Raw genomic sequence first — 17,409 nt, forward strand, 5'->3', positions numbered from 1 at the left:
GCCATAAGTCATCTTAAAATAAAATAAGTTGTCAGTTGATTTCAGACTCAGTTGATAACAAACATGTTAAAAAAAAGGATATTTTCAGTTACACTTTATTATTTTGTAAAATTATGGTCGAATCATCCAGTAAGATAGTAAAGTCAGTTTGAAATTGCGGTATATTAATTTCCTTTTTATGAACCCTAGTAAAAGTGTTAATATGAAATATTTTGTGCTACTGAAAAAATAGTTGGAAGAAGAGCATTACTTGACTTTGCAAGTGCAAGGTTTATGTCTGTCTGTGGTACATGCACATCTGATGAAGGGATCGGAAGCAGCCTGCCTGGAACATTGTTGCAAATAATAAAGAAGTTGTTTCCTTACAGGTTTCATGTCTCATGTTCTTCCAAATTGTAAATGCCGACCAAAGTCTTGTACAAGTGATGCATTGATGAGTTAGGATGAAACACTGGGAACTCGAATGATGATGAGTGGAAGTGTTCATTTTGAAATAGTTTACTTTTTAATTTGATGTTGAATTTTATAAATGATGTCTCTTAAATTGATTTGATCTGAAGGGAAAAATGTTCACTGAAAATATTTCTCTTGTCAGGTAACTTGCATACTATATGACCCCAACAGATACTCTTTTTGCCTTTTTACAGTTATGGTAAATATCCTATTTTAGGAAATATTTTGTATTGAGTGAGATTAAAACTAAAACTCCCTGCCTTGTGTCCTTGATATAGTATTTTAAATGATATCTCCAGTTTTCCAGCCTTGTAAAAATAGTTCATCTACGTCCCAGTGAGAGAATTATACCAGTGATATATCGAGATTCCGATAGGCAGTTCTGACTTGATCATTGTTAGACGAGTGCAGTGCCAAGTTTGTGTACAAGTAAACATTGCAAGTAGTTCCTACCTGACTATCTGTTTGGCTATAGATATATCTGTATATGACCCAAACATATCCAGAAACGTACCAATTATATGATAAATAATTTTATATTACAACAATGTTGATTTTTTAAATGTCTCACCCTCAAGGCATACTATTGTCTAGTTTTGTTAGTATTTGAGTCTGTTTTTTACGAGTGTTAATTACACTAAAAACTATATTAGAATATTTTATTACCTTGACATTTGTTACGTAGCTTGTTAAACAATCTACACATGCACAGTTATTCATTTTTGTTACTTTTACAAAACATCTAAGTTTACTGAATCATCTTGCTCTTTCCACAAAGAGTGATGTGTGTGCACAGAGTGACTCATTTCTTGTTATACACATGTTCATCTGCAAAGGGCCTTAACATGTGGACTGCACACTCCCATGGGGTTTGCAGAGCTCAGAACTCCCAGAAGTCTGAGTGTGCTGGAGTGAGAGTGCATAATATTACATAATGCTTGATATTTGCCGGAACTGAAGATACACTTGGGAGAAGATTAAAGAATGAACCAGGGTATAATTTTAACACATGCTGTGTTATATATCTGTGTTCGATCACTTTGTACTTTATCACTTAGGGAATAATAGTTCCATAGAATTAACTTGGTTATTGTTGAGAAGGAGGTACTAACACCCAAGTGTTTCCGGGATACAGGAAATGTTGTAAAGGACCAATCATCTACTCTACATACACATGTTGACAGTAGCATCCTCAGTCATCCGACCCTGATTATCCTGGTTTCTGTGACTGCTGGAAACTGTCAAGCCTGCTTACAAACCTGAATAAGTCCATTTGTCAACTTCCCTTCCCAGCATGAAAACTGGGTCCATTCTTAATGATGTGTATAATTTTATACAAAACTTTGAAATAACATGACTATGAGTAGATATCTCTTTAGTTCAGAAACATTTGTTAGTGCGGCTTTGACTCAAACTAAATGTTAATAAAATCCCACTTGCTTTCAGGATATGCTGTTGAGAAACTATTCACTGAAGTTCAAATTCTGCTATGCCCATTTGCTTTTACATAAAAAACTGTTGCTACCTGTCTAGAGGGTCATGAGTCCCTTACTGGCTTGTTCTGGAATGGTGTCCTGGAATAACACGAATGGTCACAGATGGTTGATGATTATGTACAGAGAATCAAGCTTGTGCTATATACATTTTGTACACTCACATAGTATGTGGAAATCTTGGTGTTGGGTAGTGTATATTTAAGGGAAGTCTGGTTTAGGCATAAAGTTGTGATTGCTTGTCACTGAAAATGGCCTGGGTTTGACTTCCAGCTTGCAGAAATGTTATTGGGTGTCATATTCACCTTGTGTTCATGGTTTATGTGAAATGTTATGATGTCATGTGGAAACAAACTACATTCAGTGACCAATTTCAATATATTGCCTGGATATTCAAAGCTATCTTTTTCATATGATTTTATGTTGATGAAAGTAACATCGGTTATTTGTTGAGAATCATAAAACCATTGAGAGTAAACTTATTGCTGTGTTTGCTTTTGTTTTGTTGTGTTTTTCAGACCAAGCTATTTTGCTCAGTTCAACCAGAGACCATATATTGATAGATGTTCAACCTTTCAAGTCATTGAATGTGTGAAGTCCAAACATGTACCCCACTGTTATATTTCAGGAATATTGCTAAAGCAAAACACCTTACTGACACACTCACTCACTCATGACTGTAGCACAAGCTCTTGCTCAGATGGACCGACTCTGATCTAGTGGTAGGGCATTTGTCCAGGGAGCAGAACGTTGGGGGTTGATGCCCATGCAGCCATATCATTACCAATGAATGCTAAAGGTTGAGGGTTGATGCCTAGCTACACCATTACCAACGAAATCTAAAGGTTGAGGGTTGATGCCTAGCTACATCATTACCAACGAAAGCTAAAGGTTGGGGGTTTATGCCTAGCTACATCATTACAAAAGAAAGCTAAAGGTTGAGGGTTTATGCCTAGCTACATCATTACCAAAGAATGCTAAAGGTTGGGGGTTGATGCCTAGCTACATCGTTACCAAAGAAAGCTAAAGGTTGGGGGTTGATGCCTAGCTACATCGTTACCAAAGAAAGCTAAAGGTTGGGGGTTGATGCCTAGCTACATCATTACAAAAGAAAGCTAAAGGTTGAGGGTTGATGCCTAGCTACATCGTTACCAAAGAAAGCTAAAGGTTGGGGGTTGATGCCTAGCCACATCATTACAAAAGAAAGCTAAAGGTCGGAGGTTTATGCCTAGCTACATCATTACAAAAGAAAGCTAAAGGTTGAGGGTTGATGCCTAGCTACATCGTTACCAAGGAAAGCTAAAGGTTGAGGGTTAATGCCTAGCTACATCGTTACCAAAGAATGCTACACTACAGTACTTCTTGTTACCTGATGTTCAGCATGAAGGGGATAAACAAGTACGTGTTTGCTACAATTTAGGGCATGTATGAATACCCAGTGGTGTGTGGATAGGTTGCTGGTGACTTGGATTGAAATCCCAAAGGGCAGTCTTCTAATAACCTTTATTTGAGGTATGCTCCCTATGTGTCTATTAGTCATCACTTTTTGATTTGCAGTATTTTGGTGACCAATTACCTTTGCTGGTTGAAATACAGATATATTTGTGTAGGTCCAATTTTAGCTCACTAACCTAATCATTAGGAAACTGATTTTTTTATCGCAAAACCCCATGCATCATTATCTTAAAATTAGTGATGAGAGGTTGCTTAGGGTCAACGTAATGAGATCTTCCATGGACAGGTTGTCTGAACTTTCTTAAACTATTTAAGAAACAGTGTTATTATGTAATGTAATCTTGAATTATAGAATAGAAGTGTAAAATGAGCATGTGGGGGGTCACCAAATTGCTTGTGTTCTTTGTATAGTGTGTACTTTGTGAATATGAATCTCGGAGAATAAAATGCTTCCAGTCTTCGGTGCCTAAATAGCCCAGCTTTTCCAGCTTGGGAATACTCCTGGGTCTGCATCTACTAGGCTTTCAGTATCCCACATCAAGATGGTCTCTGGTTGCTATGGTTTCGTAGTTATCGCCACCACCTTAGTAAACTCGTACGGAACCTTCTAATTTAATAGGCCTGTGTGTAGATTTGAAATACAGTCAACCTTGCTATTCTGTTTCTATCAATGAATCGGCTACAACGCGTAACCCTGTGAACTCTGACACGCACTGGCTCACATCAATGGGAGGTTGTCAGGGGCAACACCACAACAACCAACGTTCCCGTGCAAGACTAAACAGGCAATGCACGATATCGGGAGCACCGTGGTGTTGTCTGCTGTGACACAGGACTAAAATCTAACGAAATATCCCCTGGTGCAGGTAAGAATTAATGCGTTTCTTGTAATCACGGGTCGCATGTTCATTGTTGGATCGATCGCCGAATCGTTAATGGTGGACCAGTTCTAAATTTTGTGTGGAATCGGGCGTTTCTTATTTCATTCACTTATCTCATTTTCAAAACATAATACAAATTCCGATTAAAGATTAATACATCATTGACGAAATGTCTGTTGCTAAGATCGCGAAATGTATCTTAGGATACCGCTATACTGAAGACATATTTCCCTGTTTGAGCGTCGGTGCGAGGGCTACAAGAGTTAATTCCCCTGAACGTACTCTGCGACTTGGGCTGTTTGATGGCAGATAACCGATGTTAAAATATGAGTAGTTATAATCAATTTTGTACACATGTACTAGGGGGTCAGAAATTTTGTACATAAAAATATTACAAAAATACACTTAGAAATTATGGGAATGGGGAGAAAATGGGGGGAGGGGATTCAAATTGTACATGTTTCTCCATAACAATCATCATCATCCCCCTAGCCATAAATTATGAACGGTCCTTAACAGTTGCATGTTTATAAAATTTTAACGTAATAAAACAAGTGAGATAATTACGAGAGATTCTGTTTACCTTTGAGTACAACAACATATTACCCTGCAGGGTATATATAATTTATGTCATTATTGGTAATGCATATGCAGATAGTTTGTTAGTTACTACGATCTACGTGTAATATCGTTATAAGTTAACAGTAAATGTACGGTCCATTCCTTTCAAACAGTTCACATTACAGTTAACCAACGTCAGCAGCTGAAGGATTAGTGTTGTCATCAGTGACGTCACAAACGTATGCAATGCATTGTGATGTAATTCCATTGCAGTGATATCTCCTGTAGAAGCGAGCTTTGGGCGATCATGCGATAGTGTTTTGGGTAGAAATCATAACAGTGTATATATGAGTATAAACAATGAGTGTATAATAGGCTTGGTCTGTCATGACGATATTACCTTCAGTTTGATGTGTCACGCAGTGACAATACGACAGAAAGTTGAAACATCTCGGCCAACGCCAACTGTTAAATTTGGGGGATAACGCCCAAGCGAAGTATACAAGTACAGCCCAGGGACGTAGCTACCATTATCAAATAAAGCCCGGGCTTACACATGATTTTGCTAAAGATCACCATGAAATACTATCTAAATATATTAGTTTTACAACCTCACGGGCTAACACACAAAAAATGGCTTCGTTCGCGCTTGCAGGCCTGGCCACTGATCCCACTTTATAGCAGTCTCGCCGACATTGCTTAACAATTTATGCCCACAAATTGCGTACACTTGTGAGGGCCTAATAGTCTAAGATTTTCGATATCATAAATCCTTTTTGTTATTCACATAACAATGTCCCCAGCAATGTGTCCAGATCCACGACAGTCAATTTCCAATCGATCGGCTACCATAAGGGCGACGCCATGTTTGTTTGTGATCACCTGCCCGACCTTTCATATTTGCATATTGATCCGTAAATGACCCCGTGGCTACCGTCTTTCATCCATTCTCTATATTCTACTGAGAAATCTGCCCATCATGTGATAAAACAGATTTTTCACTCGAATGACACATCCGATGTATATTTTTTCGATAAATGCATCACCACTAATAATAAGTCACTGTATGTGAATGTTGAAAGATGGATTTTAATAGGTTCCGATATTTATTTGCGTGTGGTTTGTTTGTTGTTTTACGAGGCACTGAGCAATGTTCCAGCTATTTGGTGACGGTCTGTAAATAATCAAGTTTCGATCAGACAGTCCAGTGATTGACGTCATGCACATAGATCTGCGGAATTGGGATACGATGGCATGAATCCAGCAAGTCAGCGATCCCGACGGTCGCCTCTTACAACAAACATCGGTTGCTGAAGATAGATCCTAACCTGAACCTTTAGGGGTCCTTGTCAAGCGCAAGATAGATCCTAACCTGAACCTTTAGGGGTCCTTGTAAAGCGTAAGATAGATCCTAACCTGAACCTTTAGGGGTCCTTGTAAAGCGTAAGATAGATCCTAACCTGAAACTCTTTAGGGGTCCTTGTAAAGCGTAAGATAGATCCTAACCTGAAACTTTAGGGGTCCTTGTAAAGCGTAAGATAGATCCTAACCTGAAACTTTAGGGGTCCTTGTAAAGCGTAAGATAGATCCTAACCTGAACCTTTAGGGGTCCTTGTAAAGCGCAAGATAGATCCTAACCTGAACCTTTAGGGGTCCTTGTAAAGCGTAAGATAGATCCTAACCTGAAACTCTAGTGGTCCTTGTAAAGCGTAAGATAGATCCTAACCTGAAACTTTAGGGGTCCTTGTAAAGCGTAAGATAGATCCTAACCTGAAACTCTAGGGGTCCTTGTAAAGCGTAAGATAGATCCTAACCTGAAACTTTAGGGGTCCTTGTAAAGCGTAAGATAGATCTTAACCTGAAACTTTAGGGGTCCTTGTAAAGCGTAAGATAGATCCTAACCTGAACCTTTAGGGGTCCTTGTATAGCGTAAGATAGATCCTAACCTGAACCTTTAGGGGTCCTTGTAAAGCGCAAGTGAGATATTCTCATAGCTGATCTGTCAAAGGTACAAGAAGAAAGTGAGGGAGGGCTCCTTTTACGATTGGTCATGGCCCCCAAATTTGTACTTCATTTTGTACTCAGTTGCTTAGTTGGGTGGTAGGGTAGCCTAGTGGTCACGCCGAAGACTCGGGTTCGATTCCCCACATGGAAAAATATGTGAAGCCCATTTTTGGTATCCCCCGCCGTAATATAGCTGGAATATTGCTAAAAGCTGCGTAAAACCATACTCACTCACAAGTTGGGTTAGTATTTGTGTTTGGTCATTCACCCCACCATGCACCCTCGCCCACCCCCCAGCAAACTATCTTTGTCTTAGGAGGCGATCAAGTGGATCGGATAACCAGACTCGGTGACTTCATGGGTTGATGTGTACCCACATGGGTGCAATGTGTGCAGCCCATTTCTGGTGTCCCTGCCGTGATATTGCTTGAATATTGCTAAAAGCGGCGTAAAACCATATTCGCTCACTCACTGATTGATGTGTCTTCGTACCCCAGTGGCTATGGGTGTTTTTCAGCGGTGTCAGACAAACTAAACTTTCTCATTCCCACGACGACATTAACATGAATCTCAACAAAACATTATGCACACCTGTACTATTCATCCTTTATGTCTGTGGCATCCGATAGAAAGCTGTCGATATCACTCGGAGTCTGATGTGGCGTAACTGAATCTGCAGTGATATGACGTGTAACCTACTACGATTCGTCTTAAGCAACCCATTCTTGTATTAGGAGCGACTACGGATGGGTCGTGTGATCATAGTCACGGACCTTGTTGATGCATGTTATCGTATCGGTACATATTGCGTGGATCAACTCTCATGATGTTAATCACTGGATTGCCTTGTCCAGTCCATTCTCTTCCCACAGAGGTTACTTGTCATATCTTCCTACGAACCTCTGTTCTAATACGGCCCTTTTATGGTGTGAGTATTCAGGATTCGTGATTGGTTGCAATCTGATTTAGTTGTGCAATCAGCGACGTTGTTTCAAAAGTGATCATTCGCAAGGCCTCGGTAATTTCGTATGCTTCGGGAAAACTCGAACCTCTTCACCTGTGCGATGCGCAAACGTTTCTTCTAGACAGAACTCAGTCATGTAATGGCGGATCGATGGCGTCTCAATTTTTTATATTTGTGGCCCCACATTTGCTTGTATTAGTCAGGTTGGAGCTAAGTCGATGTAACACGTATTCTGATTGGATAGAAAGAAGGGAGATAATTCGTGTTGCGATTTTTGGCCGATAGGGGATTTTACGAGAACCAGGAAATATGGTCGTATTAGAACAGAGGTTCGTAGGAAGATATGTCAAGTAACCTCTGTGGGAAGAGAATGTGTCCAGTCTACATCATTCACAGATCGCCGTCATTTAGAGCAGAGGTGTTGCTAAGTGTGGTGTTAAACACCCAACAAACACAGATCTGCAGATGTATCCGAGATGTATTAGTGTTCATTACACTTGTTATTACATGTGCTGTATTAACGCTATCTGTCTAAGATGATTGACTCTCCATTAATAGTTCAGGATTCAGGATTCAGTCCTTTTACTTTTTCGTTCACTGTTTTATATGCAAAAGAATTAAAATATTCTCCATTTTTCATTTCTCCCACAGACGAATAGTCCAAATGCCTCACGTAATGCAGGCGTCACATCGAGTTACCATAGAAACAGACTCAAACAGGACACTCAGCTTCAAGGAGAGGGTACGACGCCATTTTGCCAAAGGACACCCTAAAGATGACAAAGTGAAATACCTGACCCGAGCAATGTTTGCTTTTCAAGCCATAACTCAACTTTACGTATCTCTCAAGTACCTCGTCCCCCACATATTTCAAGATTATGACCCCTGGACCCAGTATTACATCAAGGTGGGCGTCTGTTACCTCTGCATTAACGCCGTGGTCAACTGGCTCTGCGTCATGTTGTACGACACGTCGTTTCGAAGGACAAAAGATCGTCCCGAATACAACGTGGAGGCAGTGTGCGAGAACAACCCGGATCATTTTGTAGGAAGAATCGCAAATCAGGACAAAAATGGCAATATACCCAACAGTTCCCAAACGGATGACTGGTCGTCCTGGGTGTATTGTATTACGTGCCAAATGAACATTCCGCCACGGGCCCACCACTGTGACTACTGCAAGAAGTGTATTATCAAACGAGACCACCACTGTTTCATGGTGGGGACCTGTATTGGGTTTAAAAACCAGCGTTATTTTATAATCCTTGCGTTCTACTCAACCATTATAGGCCTTTTGGCAGGTTATTTTACAGGAAAGTATTTGTACGACGTATTTGTACCTACTTCCTGTGTCTCTGACTTCTTTCTTCCTGTGACGTTTTACAGAATGCTCTTTGGTAATATTGACCTTCAGACCTTTCTGCTCATCTACCATTCCCATCTATTAGTTCCAATGGGTTGTATTGCGTCCATTTATTTCGTAAGTCAAATGATAATTGTTTCTCAAGGTGTTACGCTTTATGAAATCGCTAAAAAGGTGGATGTCAAGTGCACTCGGCCCGTCAATGAAAACTTTCGAAGCGTTTTCGGAGACTTTTGGGGACTAAATTTCCTATTTCCTGCGCAGATCATTTTTCGTCAGAGAGAAGATGGGAAATCCTGGGATGGCATAAAAATCATGAAAAGAAGAAAGGTGGCGAAATCTTGATTTTATAGTGCTGAGAGAGAGAGAGAGAGAGAGAGAGAGAGAGAGAGAGAGAGAGAGAGAGAGAGAGAGAGAGAGATTTAAATGTGCCATATTGTGTTAAGTTATTAAGTTCCTAATACTTGTAATAAAGAGAGAAAAAGTCTTTCTGAAAACGGATTTGGCTTTTCCTATCGAGCATGGTGGATCAGTAAGGTCGTTTTAATTTCAAGTTGTGGTGGGTATCTGTGTCTCTCAATTGGATATATGCAGAGTTGCTTGCCTTGGTTGCGCCAGAACCCACTTAATACTTGGTTCGAATATGCTTTTTTAGAACTGCCAGGTTTTGATACTACTGAAAAATCTGTGTAAATCATACTTCTTCCATGAACGTGTCACTGTGGGCAGCTTTATATTATTGTCATCTACATTCCTCATGCCAAACAGCATTGACTTCACTTTAGTTTCATATATATATATCTTTGAATAAATAGTCTCACCCCCTTGTTTGTTCAGTCTCTCTATTTTCGTTATGTGTGGAACGTTAACAAAGAACCTGATAAGTCAATACGGTTAATCAGTGCGTATCTCGCACGCACGCACGCACGCACGCACGCACGCACGCACGCACGCACACACGGCTCTTGTGTAGGACATGATTTCTCTCAGACCAACTGTTCAGGCGACCACTGATCTCTGTAGATTCACAATATATTAAAGGGAGTATATTTATATACCGAATATGGTATTTACACAACATGGAGGTTTGTGTGGTTTCCCACAGACTTATCTGTATCTAATCCTATTTTATACCTATATACCATCCGTTGTTGTACAAATAGTTGGACCACAGACGGTCCAGTTGTACAAGGCGCAGTATTTTGCTATGTGACCGTTAGGCGTGATTGTGATCGTGAGCTCGAATTCCTGATTAATCTTGATTACGTTTTGTGAGTACAATGTATATACAAGCTCGTTTGTTTTGCCAAGTGGTGAACGTCTGATACCCACACAATGCACGGCAGCAGTACGGCGGTGACCTGTCCACTGTGTCTGTGATTCTGCAGGTGTATGGCGGTGACCTGTGCACTGTGTCAGTGATTCAGCAGCTGTATGGTGGTGACCTGTACACAGTGTCTGTGATTCTGTAGCTGTATGGCGGCGACCTGTACATCGTGTCTGCGCTTCAGCAGCTGTATGGCGGTGACCTGTACATCGTGTCTGTGCTTCAGCAGCTGTATGGTGGCGACCTGTACATCGTGTCTGTGCTTCAGCAGCTGTATGGCGGTGTCCTGTGCACTGTGTCTGTGATTCTGCAGCTGTATGGCAGTGACCTGTACACTGTGTCTGTGATTCAGCAGCTGTATGGTGGCGACCTGTACATCGTGTCTGTGCTTCAGCAGCTGTATGGCGGTGACCTGTACACTGTGTCTGTGATTCAGCAGCTGTATGGCGGTGACCTGTACACCGTGTCTGTGATTCAGCAGCTGTATGGCGGTGTCCTGTGCACTGTGTCTGTGATTCTGTAGCTGTATGGCAGTGACCTGTACACCGTGTCTGTGATTCTGCAGCTGTATGGCGGTGACCTGTGGCGACCTGGCGACCTGTACATCGTGTCTGTGCTTCAGCAGCTGTATGGCGGTGTCCTGTGCACTGTGTCTGTGATTCTGTAGCTGTATGGCAGTGACCTGTACACTGTGTCTGTGATTCAGCAGCTGTATGGCGGTGACCTGTACACTGTGTCTGTGATTCAGCAGCTGTATGGCGGTGACCTGTACACAGTGTCTGTGATTCAGCAGCTGTATGGCAGTGACCTGTACACAGTGTCTGTGATTCAGCAGCTGTATGGCGGTGACCTGTACACTGTGTCTGTGATTCAGCAGCTGTATGGCAGTGACCTGTACACTGTGTCTGTGATTCAGCAGCTGTATGGCAGTGACCTGTACACAGTGTCTGTGATTCTGCAGCTGTATGGCAGTGACCTGTACATCGTGTCTGTGATTCAGCAGCAGTGCTCTTTGTCTTTAACGGCCCGTGGCGTGGAGGGCTACAGGAAAAATCCAACACGAGACATGTCGGTGAGGTTGATCACGTTAAGGAACCACCTGGCACGCAAGGGCGGATACAGCTTTTTGAGAAAGGTGGATGCACACCCTTGAGAAAGGGGGTGGGGTGGGGTTGCACACTTCATTTTCGCCCGTTTTCAGTGGTCATTTAATAAATGTTCAGGACAAAAAGGACACGCGCACACACACACACAGTGCTGGAAAGTCAAGGTTCCAGGTATGTTCCATCTTAGTTCACGAGAATTCGAACCCATATTCAGCACATTCTGGCGTGGCAAAGGAATGTAATCCTTCACCCTGTGCAGGACTTCGTCAAACGAACCAGCCGTTGCATATGAACGCAAAGGTTAGTTTGTCTTCCTGTTGGGAGACACTCGTGTGAAATTGAGGGTTATTTCCAGCCCGGAATGACGACAATTACTTCACACACTTTGACCGTGTTCATGCAGTTTGATCTCTGCCTGAAACGAAGCACATGTAGCACATATGGCGTCTCGTTAGGCAAGTGACATAAAATAGCTCTAAATTTGATTTAAAACGAACGGTACTAAGCGTTTGGTTTCATATAATGGTCTCTGGTTTTAAATCAAATTTAGAGCTATTAGAGTTTCGTTTTATACCTCTGATTTTCCAACACAGTAAGTTTATCGCCATTCTAAAAAAAAAAAATACATACTGTGTTGGAAAATCAGAGATATATAACGTGATTATATGTGTAGAGTAATCGAGACGAACCAACGGTTGCATATGAACGCAAAGGTTAGTTATCAGCTGGACAAAGGCCTTCCTGTTGGGAGACATTCGAGTGGTGACGGGTTTTTAATTTTTTTAAAATAGACCTATTATAATTTCGTGGAATTCCATCACCGATCATGAAACCTGAACAAAAGGAGCGAAGGTTGAACTGGTGCTTACAGCATAGAAATTTTAACTGGGACAATGATGAAAGTTCTGTGTGGCTGTTTCCTAATACACTGAATTCTGGACCAAACAGTCTGAAAAACCTTTGTATCAGCGCCCAAAGTAAAGTCCGAAATTTAATGTGTGGGGTGGCATATCTGTGTTAGGGGCAACGCCCCTCTGTGTATTTGAAGGGAATATGAACAGTGAGCGGTACACAGATATTCTCGAGGCACATTTACTTCCATCTGCTCATGTGTTCTATGGAAATTTTTGGATTTTCCAGCAGGACAACGACCCAAAACATCGTTCAAAGCATTCACAGGCCTGGTTTCGGACCTAAAATATGACATTATTAGATTGGCCAAGCTATAGCCCTGACCTAAATCCAATAGAAAATGTTTGGGGACTTATGAAGGAAAGTGTCAATAAGAAAAATCTGACAAATATTGCTGAAATGAAAGAAGAGGTGGTCCGATATTGGGACAGCATGGACCGCGACTTTCTAAGTTCTTTGATCAGTAGTATGCCCCGCCGCATTGAAGCCTGCATTGCTGCCCATGGTGACTTGACAAAATACTAACTGTTCACCTGTCTTTGAATCTGGAGTTATGTTCTGCTAATATTCACATTTAATACGTGAGTAATAAGTGAAAAAAAAGAAACTTACAATCTTTAAATTGTCAATAATTTCTGGTTGTACTGTACCTCTGATTTTCCAACATAGTATGTTTATCTCCATTCTACCATAACCGCGTCATTAATAGGAGTAGGAATCATTACGTACTTTGGACTCTTTTTATCTGAAACCCCATTGGCAGTAACGTGTAAATGGTGAGCACACACACGCGCGTACCGAGGTCCTGTTCAACCTCGGATCCCCGCTGCTGTCACACGCACGTCACAAGGTCCTTCCACTATCTGTCTCGAGATGCCTTTATCTGTCACGTGGGTTGACAAGTTCAGATGGATAACCTGTGACAGTGCTAATTGTGGCCGAAACAATGATGCTGTTTGTCAGGAATGACATTACACAACTTGGGTAGTTTCGATCTTTGTGTCTTTCAACATGGAGGATGAACGGGCGCCTCTTCTTCAGAGACAAATATCTTCAGATAAAACAGAATCGGGTAAGGGCAAGCTGTAATATCAAATATGGCACGTATTGTAGTTAACTTACAGCCAAGGACTGGTGTGTGTTACAGTGTGTACTAACGGGTGACTGGTGTGTGTTACAGTGTATACTAACGGATGACTGGTGTGTGTTACAGTGTATACTAACGGGTGACTGGTGTGTGTTACAGTGTATACTAACGGGTGACTGGTGTGTGTTACAGTGTATACTAACGGGTGACTGGTGTGTGTTACAGTGTATACTAACGGATGACTGGTGTGTGTTATAGTGTGTACTAACGGGTGACTGGTGTGTGTTACAGTGTATACTAACGGGTGACTGGTGTGTGATACAGTGTATACTAACGGATGACTGGTGTGTGTTACAGTGTATACTAACGGATGACTGGTGTGTGTTACAGTGTATACTAACGGGTGACTGGTGTGTGTTACAGTGTATACTAACGGATGACTGGTGTGTGTTACAGTGTATACTAACGGGTGACTGGTGTGTGTTACAGTGTGTACTAACGGGTGACTGGTGTGTGATACAGTGTATACTAACGGATGACTGGTGTGTGTTACAGTGTGTACTAACGGGTGACTGGTGTGTGTTACAGTGTATACTAACGGATGACTGGTGTGTGATACAGTGTATACTAACGGATGACTGGTGTGTGTTACAGTGTATACTAACGGATGACTGGTGTGTGTTACAGTGTATACTAACGGATGACTGGTGGTGTGTGTTACAGTGTATACTAACGGGACTGACTGGTGTGTGATACAGTGTATACTAACGGATGAATGATGTGTGTTACAGTGTATACTAACGGATGGCTGGTGTGTGTTACAGTGTGTAGTAACGGGTGACTGGTGTGTGTTACAGTGTCTACTAACGGATGACTGGTGTGTGATACAGTGTATACTAACGGATGACTGGTGTGTGATACAGTGTATACTAACGGATGACTGGTGTGTGTTACAGTGTCTACTAACGGGTGACTGGTGTGTGTTACAGTGTGGGTGACTGGTGTGTGTTACAGTGTAACGGATGACTGGTGTGTGTTACAGTGTATACTAACGGATGACTGGTGTGTGTTACAGTGTATACTAACGGGTGACTGGTGTGTGATACAGTGTATACTAACGGATGACTGGTGTGTGTTACAGTGTATACTAACGGATGACTGGTGTGTGTTACAGTGTATACTAACGGATGACTGGTGTGTGTTACAGTGTATACTAACGGGTGACTGGTGTGTGTTACAGTGTATACTAACGGATGACTGGTGTGTGTTACAGTGTATACTAACGGATGACTGGTGTGTGATACAGTGTATACTAACGGATGACTGGTGTGTGATACAGTGTATACTAACGGATGAATGATGTGTGTTACAGTGTATACTAACGGGTGACTGGTGTGTGTTACAGTGTGTACTAACGGATGACTGATGTGTGTTACAGTGTATACTAACGGATGACTGGTGTGTGTTACAGTGTATACTAACGGATGACTGATGTGTGTTACAGTGTATACTAACGGGTGACTGGTGTGTGATACAGTGTATACTACAGTGTATACTAACGGATGACTGATGTGTGTTACAGTGTATACTAACGGATGACTGGTGTGGTGTGTTACAGTGTATACTAACGGATGACTGGTGTGTGTTACAGTGTATACTAACGGATGACTGGTGTGTGTTACAGTGTATAACGGGTGACTGGTGTGTGTTATGACTATACTGACGGGTGGTGTTACAGTGTATACTAACGGATGACTGGTGTGTGTTACAGTGTATACTAACGGATGACTGGTGTGTGTTACAGTGTATACTAACGGATGACTGGTGTGTGTTACAGTGTGTACTAACGGATGACTGGTGTGTGTTACAGTGTATACTAACGGATGACTGATGTGTGTTACAGTGTATACTAACGGATGACTGGTGTGTGTTACAGTGTATACTAACAAGTGAATGATGTGTGTTACAGTGTTACATTTTGCAAAATCGGATCACAGTCGGATTAATGGTTGATATCCAAAGACAGTTTTAAGTTTCATGACAATTTGCACTCATCCATTTTTTTTAATACTCATCAGTACCTCGTTCATTTATGTACAAATTACACACATCCGTTAAACAAATGTGTATATTCCACAGTCATTTCATACATATATATTTCAGTCACTACATTGCGATTCTGGGGTAGACCTGGTCCTCAGTACCCAATGTTCGTCACAAGGCGATTGTATCCAAATAACATGAACTAGTATGGGTTTGCCTCATTCAGACTCCACTGCATAAAGACGCCATGATTCTGCTGCCATCGTGCACACGCTAACAACATACACTCAGTTTCTTATATTTCAAACCAACTAAGAAAGTTATATAAATCATCTTAAAAATTCAATTTTATGCATTTACTTAACTCCATGAATTTGACTTAGATAATGTTCTGTATTTATGAGTAGATGTAGGTTAACGCGAAGTAATAATTATTGTACATTAAATTTATACAAGTATGACACATAGAATGGGGAATACCAGCAAGCAAGCACGGTTATATATATAAACATGTGTTGTTGAGTTGGTCGCAACCAGTTACTCATGGACAGCTTAACCGAATGCGGATATGACCTCATCAAGTTGTCCAAGTTTAAAGTGTAGCCCTTTTCGCTATATCATGCCACATATTGAAACTATAACACAGTGACAGGGGGTCTCGCACAAATGTATCTCGTGTATTATTTAGGGAATGTTCAGTTAACATGTTACCGTGTCAGCTACATATCATACTGTCCCCAGATCAGTCCCACTGGTATCCCATCCAGACAGGAAGAGCTCTTTAATACAAGTTCGTGGCCTTTTGAGAACAGGCAAAATCACAGGCGTATGTAAACTAGTGCTCAAAAGAAACCATACACCGCAAACTATCACTTAAAACTTCACAAAAATATAAATGCAGTGATATGTCACACACGTACAGACCCATTCTTTCCGGGGACAAACGGCGAAACAAGTTAACGAATCGTCTAAACGTCTAAAAAAATCCAAAACGACTTTTTCTGATGTAACACGGAATGCACGTGCATACTGACGGTATAGAACAGCCTATGCGACACGTGAGCAACACAAAAGTAAAAAGAACACAAAACATATGCCACGTTTGAGGCAAATCTGAAGAGAGAGAGAGCTGTCGGAATGGTCCAACAAGGAGCTAACCACACCGTTATTGCCAGAACCTCCGACTGCACCCGAGCAACTGTCATCACACTGATGCAACGACTAAGACAAACAGGCAATACGTCAGACAGTCCTAGAACTGGTGTGTCAACGCCACATACGGACAATTAATAGGAGAATTGTATTTGTAACATTGACGTCAGCGGCAGCGACGGCACTAGGACTGACTGACTGAGTGAGTTTGGTTTTACGCCGCTTTTAGCAATATTCCAGGCAACATCACGGCGGGGGACACCAGAAATGGGCTTCACACATTGTACCCATGTGGGGATTCGAACCCGGGTCTTCGGCGTGATGAGCCAACGCTTTAACCACTAGGCTACCCCACGGCCCCGACGGCACTAAGACACCGTATCAGTCGACATACAGTGGTATTCGAGTGTACAGTGGTATTCGAGCGCGCCGACCTTACCGAGGAGTGCATCTGACTCTTCAAAGCCGGTCGTCGATTGGCATGGGCCAGGCGAGTTCGACGTTGGCAGATGCGTGATTGGCGATGTGTGATGTTCACTGACGAGAGACCCGTGAAGATCCGGGTTAGAATATTAGAATCTTCAGTAACCCATGCTTGTCGTAAAAGG

The 17,409-nt window shown here is 41.7% G+C and overlaps 2 protein-coding genes across 2 annotated transcripts in view; both read left to right on the plus strand.

Moving 5' to 3' along the window:
* The first annotated feature begins 4,159 nt into the window (after positions 1–4,159).
* Positions 4,160–9,590, plus strand: LOC124254860 (probable protein S-acyltransferase 13). The gene is made up of 2 exons (XM_046688717.1): positions 4,160–4,267; positions 8,463–9,590. The coding sequence occupies exon 2, from the start codon at positions 8,476–8,478 to the stop codon at positions 9,517–9,519; it is 1,044 nt and encodes a 347-aa protein (XP_046544673.1). The 5' UTR covers positions 4,160–4,267; positions 8,463–8,475; the 3' UTR covers positions 9,520–9,590.
* A 3,774-nt stretch (positions 9,591–13,364) lies between these two features.
* LOC124254575 (sialin-like) overlaps positions 13,365–17,409 on the plus strand; it is a 33,147-nt gene continuing 29,102 nt past the window's right edge. The window contains exon 1 of the mRNA XM_046688412.1: positions 13,365–13,591. Coding sequence (XP_046544368.1) covers positions 13,531–13,591 — 61 coding nt within the window. The 5' untranslated portion in view covers positions 13,365–13,530. The remainder of the gene's footprint in view (positions 13,592–17,409) is intronic.

The sequence above is a fragment of the Haliotis rubra genome, unplaced genomic scaffold, assembly GCF_003918875.1.
Source record: "Haliotis rubra isolate DU_JTF1 unplaced genomic scaffold, ASM391887v1 Scf115, whole genome shotgun sequence".
Classification (NCBI taxonomy): domain Eukaryota; kingdom Metazoa; phylum Mollusca; class Gastropoda; order Lepetellida; family Haliotidae; genus Haliotis; species Haliotis rubra.